The 12,087-nt window shown below is 36.1% G+C and overlaps 1 protein-coding gene across 1 annotated transcript in view; it reads left to right on the top strand.

The window, feature by feature from the left end:
* The window catches only part of LOC110454749 (ankyrin and armadillo repeat-containing protein-like), a 31,343-nt gene extending 19,311 nt beyond the window's left edge, over nt 1-12,032 (top strand). Inside the window, exons 3-7 of the mRNA XM_021504433.1 lie at nt 289-533; nt 1,479-1,635; nt 7,412-7,559; nt 8,113-8,232; nt 10,234-12,032. Coding sequence (XP_021360108.1) covers nt 289-533; nt 1,479-1,635; nt 7,412-7,559; nt 8,113-8,232; nt 10,234-10,531 — 968 coding nt within the window. The 3' untranslated portion in view covers nt 10,532-12,032. The remainder of the gene's footprint in view (nt 1-288; nt 534-1,478; nt 1,636-7,411; nt 7,560-8,112; nt 8,233-10,233) is intronic.
* Nucleotides 12,033-12,087: the final 55 nt, after the last annotated feature.

Raw genomic sequence — 12,087 nt, 5'->3', positions numbered from 1 at the left:
TTTGTGCAGTGGATATAGCGCACTCGCTTTTCACCAAGGCGGGCGGGGTTCGAATCCCCGATCGGACGTGGGTTTTCTCCGAGTACTCAGGTTTTTACCCACATTGAGACCCCCTTTGTGCTACAAGAGTGATTAATAATATAAGTTGATAACTTGTTTCATAATTGTTACAAAAAAATAAAGTTTATACTTCTATATATCATATTTTAATTTATAAGTTTACGAATAAACAGCCCACACTAGTCAATAAAGTTTTTATTTGACTGTTGACAATTTGAATGTTTATAGGTAACCAAGCAGCGCTGGGCGATATCTACCAGAACATCGACTTCAGCTATGTGCGAATCGTGAAGATGATGTACTCCAGTATTCCCGAGGTTCGCTTGCTGGCCGGGTCGGCTTTGGCTGCCTTTGCTTACAACAACATCAACCAACAGAAACGTATAGCTGACCAGGGGGGAGTGCGCTTCAATTGTTTTGTGCCGTTCTTACAGTCCGATGATGAGTTCTTCAGGTGCAATGCAGCTTTTCAGGTAAAAATCAAATCCTTGACCGTCTTCAATCACCAAAACTTCTTTTTCAACACCATGTTTTCAGCAAATACCATGCTGAAAATGATGTCAAAACAATGTGAAAAGGTAGAATGTGGATTCAAAGCTCTTAACCCTTTCACCCCTATGTAACTTGAGTGAACTCTACCATGCATTAATCTGGAAGAGTCCATTATGTTCTACAGTGGTGAAAGGGTTAAACTTGCCATATGTAATTTTTGAGTTGGCCTTGAAAGAATTTTTCAATTCTGGCCTCTAGGATGAGTGGCTTGCTTGGGTTGAAGGATATCATTTTTGTTCTAATAAGTCATCTCAAATCTCTAGAGGCTGTCAAATGTGTTAAAAATGTCTACACAACAACAATGGCTGTAGTATTTAGAAAATTGTGTCAGGTGTTAAACATTTCAAAGACTTCCTCAGAACAATGAAGCCAAGAGTCATGATATTTTGCCTGAAGCTGATTAAATGATCAAGTGACTGTTGCTCGCTTGGATGGAGGATATCAAATTTGTACAAATAACAGACCTTGATGATTTACAATGTCACAAATGTCAGTAGTATGTTAGGAATAGAAACAACAACAAAAAAAACACCCCACAAGGTGTGTGGTGAAGATATTGAGGGCTTTTGTTATCAGTAATTGACAGCTAAAAACAGAATTACTTCACATTGTTTGGGGCTGTGGTGGCCAAGTGGTCAAGGCGTCTAAAATTTTGTTACCACTAGCCCTCCACCAATGGGTTGCGGGTTTCGAGACCTACGTTGGGCAGTCGCCAGGTACTGGCCGTAGATCGGTGGTTTTTCTCTGGGAACTCCGGCTTTCCGCCACCACCAAAATCGGGCACATCCTTAAATGACCATAGCTGTTAATAGGACGTAAAACATAAACACTTCTAACCATTTACTTCATGCTTACATCTGTTACAGGTGGTCGTGCTGTCTAAAATTATCCCAGATGAAGAGCAGGCATTATCTTCAGCAGCGGGGATAAAACTGCTCATCGACCTGCTACAGGACTCGACCTCTAACGACACTCTGGCCTTGGCTACCGATTGTGTAGCTCGTCTGGGACACACTCGGGCAGGTGAGATATACAGTAACATTATACAGACATTCCCATTCAGGTGTACTCATGACACGATTTTGTGTAATAAGTCTCATCTATGGTAGTAATAGGTGACCAAATATATGAAGTCCTAAATTTGCCAGTTTGCTTATTCTTCAATTACATCAATCATTTCTTCAAATATACATTTAAAATTTCAACTATAGACCTAATCAGTATGGAAAATATTGGGGCAATATACATAAACTTCTTGCATTTCCTGATAGAAAATGCCATAATACATACAGAATGTAAAAGGAAAATTGTAAGGAAACATGTTTAATAAAAAATACGTTTGTACCACAATTTTAACTGGACTTTATTTAGAACTATCACAAAGTTGTTTTTTCCTTGTTAGAGTTAGGGTTATATACTTCCCTACACACACCTGTGATTTGATAAAAAAAAATGTGTTAGAGTTAAGGCTATATGCTACGTCGCACATGATAACTCATTTGCATAAGAATAAAATGGTTCTATTTTACCTTACAAATATAAATTCTGAGATTTTCATGGAAGTAAATTGTCTCTTTAATTTCATTGACGTTATAGATCTCCATGACATTTATTACTGAATTACCAGAATTTTATTGTTGCACGAATTTGCCAAAATTCAAATTCATTGGAACTCTTTCCAGAAGGAGATGTGTGGCATAGTTAAGATAGGCTAGATCCTTAAAACACATATACGTTCTTTATTTTAGGATCGCCGAACCACTGCCAAAATCTCTAACTTATTGGAAACTGTTTTTCTCTGGCATTAATTACTAAATTTAGCTTTTATAAATCATTTCTGGAAAGAAAACTATACCCCCTTGGACTTTAATGAGAAATAATACAGACGAAGGAAACAAAATATGATCAACAACAGATCGACTCCAGTGTTCTGGGTGTAAACCTTGGGTTGAAGTTAAGGAGCGTGGTTACTGTATATATATATAGGAAAACCACAGTGCAGTGGGACAGGGATCCTTAATAATTCATCTTATTCTAAATATGCAGTAAGTGTATACTACTGTGACAGTCGTGTCTTGACGTTATATTTTGTATGCTTCCCTGCGTTATGCTTCCTGCGTTATTTCTTCGTCATCGTGTTCACCTGTTTTAAGTGTTCTTCCATTCCTTGATTGGAAGTTTTTATTGAAGTACACGGTAAAAAATACTTGATTCTGAAATATAATCTTAATCGCTGTAAATACCCCTTGTTGTATACACGTATATATAATGGTATATGTAATGGCAGGTAGACAAGAGATTATATATTAAATTACGACCACAAGAGCATGCAAGGTTATGGGATTAGGGTGTTAATACTTTTATATAAATCTGTCAGTACTAAGGCCGATTGTAACTGTTTATATACCAATACTACAGTGAACTCAGAGTAAAATAAAAAAATTTGGAGTCCATTTTTTCCCACTACCGGTAAATTTTGGCCCATTTCCCAAGTGGAAAATACTAAGATTTTTAGCAAGTCTTTGTTCAAATGTTCCAAAGTCGTAATTCCCAATTCGGATGCACATTTAACCCAAACCCTGCCTTTCCACTAAACAATATAACAATTTAACACTAGAAACCAAGATACATGGGGTGCCCCTTCAAAAAAAACAACCTTGAAATTAAAGGAGAGTCAGTTTTTCATGATGAATATAATAAAGTAAAAATAAATTTTGACATGTTTTGTTTTACAGCTGATGACATAGTCTCAATCAAGTTGTTAGGTCATCTTGTATCCTAGTTCTACCTATAAATCATAAATGTCACCATCATTTTATGAGCTAAACATGCAGAATCTGGGTTAAATGTTTCAAATTTTCTTTCTGTAGTCAATAATGTGCAGTACTATATATATTCACCAACCGAAGAATTAACATGTTTCTAAAGGACATTTTCTTTATTATAACAGGATGTATAAATAAATCGATGCAAAACTCCCTTTTAATAACTTTCCTTATTGAATCACTCATAAAGGAATTATTTTAAAGTTTGAAACAATCTGAAGTGCAAGAAGAAAATTTCAAAACATGTACAGACTATAATGTTCCTTTCAATAGAACAAGAATTGCCTGAAAATTGACATTTTAATATTATTTTTTTATGACAGGAAAAAGCTTTTTTGCTCTTCAATTGTTTTAATGAGCACTATAAAATGTAATATTTAATAGGTCGTTCTGCAGTGGTCCCAGGCAAGTAGATACACATGACAATTATGATTTACTCGCCCTGGGCCACAAAGATTTTTCTTGCAGTGTCAATGTTAATACCTAAATATTATAACTTGAGACATTTGTCTTCAATAATTGTGCTTTTTGAATTTAGAAAATTTGTTTTGTGTTTATCTGAGAAATGAAATCTTCACAATACACTGTATTACTACAATGGCGGGCAAGTACTGAATCCTAGCTACCATCATCCTGGCCTTGTGGTCTAAAGCCTGATGGAATATTGACACAATTATGTCGATTTATAGACCTTGACTTTCCTAGCTGAGATTTTGTCGAGTGTTTATTTTGGTTTTGTATAAAATGCATGAACCTATACTACATTGCCTGCAAACAACAGTTCATATTCTATGGACTTGTTTGAGTTTTACAGAATAAAAGAATATTTATTCAGCGTCACAGTTGTTACAAAATAATACATGAGCTGTTCAGAGCTTTTCATGTGACAATATAAATATCTGCGTGAAGATCGTTAAATTGAAACCATAAAACTTGTCTAGTGTTGACTTTCCTGAATTTATACTGTTTTCCGTTTGACTAGGAGTAATATTTAGACACCAGAGAAAGATTTTAACTATAGGAGGCAGCTATAGCTATCAGACCTTTGTTTTCACCCACATTTTCTTTTCTGCTCCGTATATAACAGTATACCAGGTATATGCCTGTGGGCTTACATCAATATCCGAGGCACAAGATGATGGTTTCACCGTAAGAGGTGTAAAAATCAATATCCTAGAACAGTGCCTCTTCACCTGTAACGAATACCTAGAACAGTGCCTCTTCACCTGTAACGAATACCTATGAGTGTAAAGTCGCAGTGGACGTTTTGGCACCTGTCCACGCCGTGCAGTCAAATGTCAGAGACAGTAACATGTATTGTGTACAGTGAAACCTGTGCTGAGAGACCACCTTCAGACAGCCACATGTATTGTGTACAGTGAAACCTGTATTGAGAGACCACCTTCAGAGAGCCACATGTATTGTGTACAGTGAAACCTGTGCTGAGAGACCACCTTCAGACAGCCACATGTATTGTGTACAGTGAAACCTGTACTGAAAGACCACCTTAAGGAAATATACAAGGCTGGTCTCTGTATGCAGGTGGACTTTATATACAGGTTCCTATATATTTTTTCTGTACCCGGTGTGTATGTGAATCTCACTTCAATGAAGAACACACTTCAGTACCATTTCATTGACGCCATAAAGTGCACTATTAGGTTTGCGACCCGTAGGACGGCGGTTTTTACTGATTTCATCACGCCAGTATATGCTGTATTATATAGAGTATCACATTACACAAGTTTCACTCTATAAATTTATCAAGTATGAACAATTTTACGAAAGCTTATAACAGCCTGGTCCAACATGAATTTGTAAAATATAGCATTTTTTTATTGATATTGGAAAGATATGCATTCTTTTTCATGATTTGGGAAAATAAAGCACGTTTTTTGTTATGTGAAGCAGCCTGTATTCAGCTGTAAAACCCGGCAAAAAATCACACCAACATGAATAGATAAAGTGTTTGATGAATTTTTTGACTTTACTGTCAAGCTTGCCATGCGTTTGAGACGGTACTTACCTGGTATAGACAATAACACAGACAATCATTGGTTTTTATTGGAGGTGGAACCCTCATCATTAATTAATGCTGTTGTGATCTGTAATTGTGGCACTGATCGTATATCAACCAAATTTGCATACATTAATTCCGAAAAAGTATGGATTTGTTTGGCTTACGCCCTGCAGATATATAGGGTGTAGTTTATCAGTCAGCTTTATACTGTTAATGGCATCTATGTAAATAAAAGTTTATAAATTATTTAGAGAAAATTAGACACTACTGCCTATTGAACTGAATATGTAATGAACTAACAGGTCTTTATCTGGAATGTGGAATATACTCTGAATGCAAATTATGAAATAATGAAGGAGCTTTGATTTAATTATGATAGATTTTATTACCCTACGAGTCAAAAGCATCACGTTTGTGTATTGATTATGTAAAAAATAAACCTATTGATCTTCGTCTCACCTCCCCAGAAATACACCATTATCTGCTTTGATCTGGGTTTTTTTAACCAGTGATAAATATCTGGTCGGCTGTAGAAACAGTTTGAATGTTGCTCCAGTGCTTTTCTTCACCAGAGTGAGGTTATAGATTTTACACGTTATTGTTCGAGTCGTTTCTTTAGTAAGTGTCCTTTGTAGTTTCCGTGATGTTTTGACAAACGTGGCGGCGGCGGCAAAAACAAACTTCCTCCAGTTATAGGGATTAATATAAGTAATGAATATTTAAAACTCTATCAGGTAGGCAGGGGATAACTTCTATGAAAATTTTATGTCTTGGGGAATCAAACCCCTGGCAGTTTGAGTGAAACTTTAATAATTGGGCCTGTGGGGTTACCAATACAAAAAAAACGCTGTTTATATCCGGATGTAGACACTCACAGCAGGGGGTCAAAGTTGTGAGCGAATTGGAGTACGTTTTCAAGTCCATATTCTATATCTACATAGCACACAACAACTCATGTTTTGTAAGCTTGGTGGATTGGTCGAGTGGTTAACACTCCAGCCTTCCACGTCGGCAGCCGGGGTTCTATCTCCGAAGTCGTCGTACGCATGGATATTCAGAGAAAGTGTTTTTCTCCCGCCCACACAACTCCAACGACCCAGGTGGAGTATAAAATGATCTGGGGTCGATGTTGCGGTATCTGTGCTGTAGCATTCAAGTGAGGTGGCGCTATAAATGATGCCTTTGGCAGCACAGTTCCACTACAAACAGAACACATTACATCTCCAGCACACACACATAGGGAGATATTAGCCAGGTGGCATAGGAATAGTAGTTAGCATCTGATAAGGCACCTCCTGTAAATTCCTCAAAATTGTATTGATTAATGTATATGCTAATTGTTTTAATTGTATATCTATGTACCGAAAGCGCTGTAGAGTGGCTTATGTTAGCTAGATAGGGCTCTATATCAAATAAGTAACGACTCCAACAGACTGATCATCCTAAAATGGTCGAAATATTTTCTTATCATCTCAGTTATAAGCACTTTTTTCCATAAAGCTGTCATCTTTGGTCGGTCACCGCATTACCGTTTTAAATTTCATGTGTAAAGGCACAAAATGGCCAGGCTATGTTAATGATTGGCCCTGTTAAACCATAAATAAACTCGTAACTTACAGATGGAGGTTTGTGGATGTTGTTTAATCATGGTGGACATATTTTGGGGTCATACTTTAGCTCTATATGTCCATCATTCAGACCTCATCTTTGAGTCTCTCATTGTGGTACCGGGGATATTTTACCATTAACTGACCTCATTTTGAGTCTCCTGGTATGCTATGACTTTATTTTTTAGTCTCCAGGTTCAGTACCGAGGGGTATTTTGCACTGTCTATCGTAGATGATCTCATCTTTGACCATAATGGACTTATCCATATCAATGCATGGTAGAGTCTACTAAAGACACATAGGGGTGAAAAGGTTAATCTCAGTCTTTGAATCTTGTATTTTGTAGGAGTTCCTGCGGCCATGGTGTCCATCCACGCTGTAGAACATCTGTGTAGCCTACTGCAGCACAAAGCGGAACAGGTGCGGGGTAACGCGGCCATCGCCCTCGGTTACCTCTCGTACAACCATTCGGCTGAGAGACAGCTCCTCAACAGGTATAACGGAATGATTCTGATGGCATGGGTTCGCAATGTTGTCATCATGCTGTGATTAATATTATCTGACGGTTGACATTTAGGATTCAAACTTACATGTACCCATGTCAACAAAGCAGCAATCAAGTTAGATATTCCGAATGGCGCTGATCAGTTCGGTATGAACACAAACAGTTGAAAACTTTGTTTTTTTGTGAACTTTCGAAAATATCTTTTTCCTTTGTCAAGCAAAGAGTGCAAATGACTGTTGTCTCGACTGTAAACCGCTGAAAACAACTCACTAAGCAACAATGTAACGAATCAGAGACATTTCGCCCGATAGCACGTAGGCAGGCAGTGAAAGGGATGGGTAGTATGTTTACCCATTCCTCCCCTTTGTGGATGTTAAAATGGGTTTATAAAGATGGCTCAGCTGTCGACCCCCCTCGTCTCTGTTCATCGGCAGTTGTGTCACTGCAAATGTCTCTAAATGTTAGAATTGTTTAACCATAAATATCTCTTAATATAAACGTTATTTTATATTTCTCTAAATGTGGTGATTGTTCTGCTATAGGTGTCGCTCCAGTCCATACCTGATCCGGGTCCTGCTGTATTACACAAAGCAGAGTAGAATCAGCCCTGCTTTCCTAGAGAGTTGGAAACATTACAAAAAGATTGGCCTACCGCCCATCGCGTAAGTACCGAACAGTGGCATCAGTATCATGTCTGGGGGTAGTTAACCTTCAGCAATAGTTTCTCTGTTGTATAGTGTATTAAAAAATTCACCCCTGAAGACACATTTGAACTCTTCCAGTTCAAAGGTTGGAATAGTTCATTATGAAATTTCAGGGATGAATGAGTTAAGGTAATGGAATGTTATATAGCTGGGTCAATAATTCAGGTCAAGAAAACAATTCTAAAATTCTCTACACCTCTTAAACCTATCTATGATAAATAATGAAATCTTGACTTGTAAATTTAGGAGGGAGACTCCCGATTTTGAACCCTTAAATGAACCCTTAAATGTAGTTTATTTTTCAATCAATTAATTTGCTAATCTGTTCCTTTATTCAAAGATCTTATGATTACATCTGAAAGAACAACAGAATATAGGTCATTTTAACTCATTCACCCCTGAAATTTCATAATGGACTATTCCAACCTCTGAACTGGAAGAGTTCAAATGTGTCTTCAGGGGTGAATGTGTGAAAGGATTATTTGTTTTGAGGGACTATATACACACATTTTGTTTGTGTTAATTTTGAGCAGAATCTCCTCCGTGGACATTTTTACAGGTTAATGGCGTTTAGTAGGCAGTCCTTCAATTAAAACGGTAATCAACAAGGGAACAGTTTGTATCAGACTTCATTGTGATTCATCAAAATGAATTTCTTTCTATAATTAACTTTTTATTACTACTTTAATAAGAACTTGACTGCAGACAGGAAATGACTTGGATGAATAGAATTTTGGTTCCAAATACACTCACCATCATACATTTGCACTGAAAATTCCAGTTTATACCATTTTTTTTTTGCACATTACCACAGACAGTGTTATACTGAAAATATTTCATATCACTTTCTTATAAAAAAAAATCTCTTGAAATGTTTCATTTTCACATTTAAACAACGTTACTGGGATGAACTGTTTAACCCTACTTACATCATAACTGCTATGTCGTTATAATGTAGCTTACCTTTATGTAAATCTTTTTGTACCACATTTCTGTACCTCAGGCTTTAGCCACAATATTATACCTTTGTCCTAATGATGGCCGCATAGCAGTCCGAAACCTGCAGACAGTAAATCACACCAAACGTCCTTGTGGTGTTGAGATTCCTTTATTTCTCTATTATGTTTTATAAGTAAGGAGCTCTATAGAACCCACTCACAGATCCACCCTAGGACGCTAGCGCTTGGTTCTACATTAGGAGTGTTGGATCACCTATCATTTATTATTTTCACATTTAATGAAACATCATTTTGGTCGCATAGCTACTGTTACGGACTTGTAGACATTTTTGAAACTTAACGTCCCAGAAAGAAAAAAAATCCTCACCTATACAAGTCTAGGCTGTGAATGCCCCTGAATCTTGTTAATTGTTTTATGGCCTGCTCTATCTGATATACATATAATGTCTGAAGTACAAACCAATGTGCCAGCTCTTTCTCCTATAAAATATTAGATGTTCGAGGGTAGATATGTAATGAACACACCAATGTAGGTTTTACCTTGTGTTTTACTGTCTAGAGGAGTTTGGTTTAATTTTGTTTAACGTCCTATGGTCCTATTAACAGCTAAGGTCATATAACGATGTGCCTCCATGTGTGTAGTGTATGCATGCTTGCGTGTGTATATACAGAAGACGGGGTAACTGTCTAGAGGCAGGTTGAACATGGACCTAAGAAAAGGCTTTTGACATTTCCTTCCTGTTGAGGATAGAATACAAGATTTTTATGTGTTTAATGAGGTCAGATTTTACAAAATGATACAATGGTAATCTGTAAAAAAACAACCCTGCTATGTTGAGTTTTAATTCAAAAGAAATTTCAGCTAATCCTATTGTCATTAAAGAGTTTGCAGGTGAAGTTGAGAAGTAGAGGGGAGTGGTGTAATCGATACAGACAATTACAAGTAGTGTATATCAAACCACGTGATCGGAATGTTTACGATTGAGTTGATATTTTTCAGTGAGGGAAGACCAAGTCTCATTGGATTCAAACCTGAAGGCATTAACGACAACCGTCCAATCACAATGCTTAGTCTGGACGAATCCAACGCCAACACAAGAAGTTTATCAAATCTGATGGCTGATGACGGGGGAGTCACAGGACGATCGTCGCGAATGACCAACGCTGCGGCCACACCTCAAATGTCAAATACACCGTTACAGCCTATCAACGCCAACCTTAGTGCCAGTCAGATGTCGCTGGATTCCCAGAAGTCTAGTAACTCTCTCATGCAACAGGAAGTGATAGCTGCGGAATAAAAACAGTTTTAACCGAACTATTTTTACACATATTTCAGTCCCGTTCCAATAGGTCAAAGTCAAAATTTCCATTTCCCATTAACCAGTATTACGTTGATTTATCTTAGTGTAGCCGTGAAGTGTGTTGGGAAATAGGTCGTAAATCAAAATTAGATAATATTCTGGTAAAATGGAGTCTCATTGTATGGGTGTTGTCATCCCGAGACATAAATCTATAATATCCAATGACATCATTTGTGGATTCAAAGATATTTACAGCCACAAAAAAAAGACGTTTTGGACAAATAATAAAAACCATGTTCTTTAATACTTTTCTTCAAGAAGTATGCCATACTTTTTATGTCCATATAACAATATATAATTATTTTCTTTTCTCATTACCTACATGTACTTATATATCATGATACATCATGTGTGCGAGCGACATGTATTATAATGCAAGAAAATCTACTTTTTTTCACAACAGCTGGACTTGTGTCTTGTAAAATCTACTGAAGTCTTTAATTAACCGAAAGATTAAAAAACAAAAATCAAGGATGTGCATTTTCAATATAAATGTTGTTGGAAGATTAAAGGGAAATAACTCCCACTGTACGAAAATCCTGATTATTCAAAACTTGATTTTTTTCTTCAAATTTTACAATCAATTTCATTCAGGTAGTCAATTAGTTTCTAAACCAATTAATTGGTAAATTATAAGGGGCTAATTAGCTATTAAATAGAAGTAATCTGGAGAAAACAGGGTTCAAATGTTTCAACATAGCATTTGTTGATAATTCTATGAAAAATATTCATTAGTACATGTACCTGTTAAATCATACACAAGATTTTGTTTATTTAATTCAAATACTAAATGAAATCTACTTTATTTTTATATAATCTAGAAAATCGAAAAGGGAAATCCATTCTTTCGGTTTCGTACAATAAGCATTTTGTGATATATTACTGTTCGTAGTAAAATGGCAGAAAAAATGGACTGATTAGTTTCTGTGGTAACGTTTAAAACATTAAACAAAGACAAGATTTGTTTTTTGTGGAAAGTTGTGATGTTTTTTAAGTCACTTGTTTTTTGTTCACTATGACAGAGTGCCAAACTGCCAGTCTGATCGGTTTAAATAGTCGTTTTTAAATGTTAAAAATATTTTTTTGTGCTTCGTTTTTATATCTCTTAATATTTAAGTTTTAGTGCTAAATTTCTCGAACATTATTTAAAACTGTTTTACCAAGTTTGACAAGGTAATACTAGGTGATGACAGAGCTCTAAAATCTGTTCTTGTGCCATAGCGGCAAAATGGATTTTTGATGGATTTTAAATATTTTCAAAAAAAAACAAAATTTAATAAATCCAAAACCTCTGTAACAAGGCATTCAATTAAATTTGTTGATTTATGATATTTGTGTCATAACATGTTCCTGACCTCTAATTTCTAGCAGCATAATTTTTTTTCTTGTTACATAAAGTCAATGACAACTTTTTTTTTTTTAAATAATCCCATTTTTCATAGAAGCTTATTTTTATATTTTTTTAAATACATATTCTTTATCAATGCTAGTGT

This window comes from Mizuhopecten yessoensis, unplaced genomic scaffold (assembly GCF_002113885.1).
Source record: "Mizuhopecten yessoensis strain PY_sf001 unplaced genomic scaffold, ASM211388v2 scaffold8051, whole genome shotgun sequence".
In the NCBI taxonomy this organism is placed as follows: domain Eukaryota; kingdom Metazoa; phylum Mollusca; class Bivalvia; order Pectinida; family Pectinidae; genus Mizuhopecten; species Mizuhopecten yessoensis.
The sequence above is the reverse complement of the archived record's forward strand: the minus strand, read 5'-3'. Positions and strand labels throughout refer to the sequence as shown.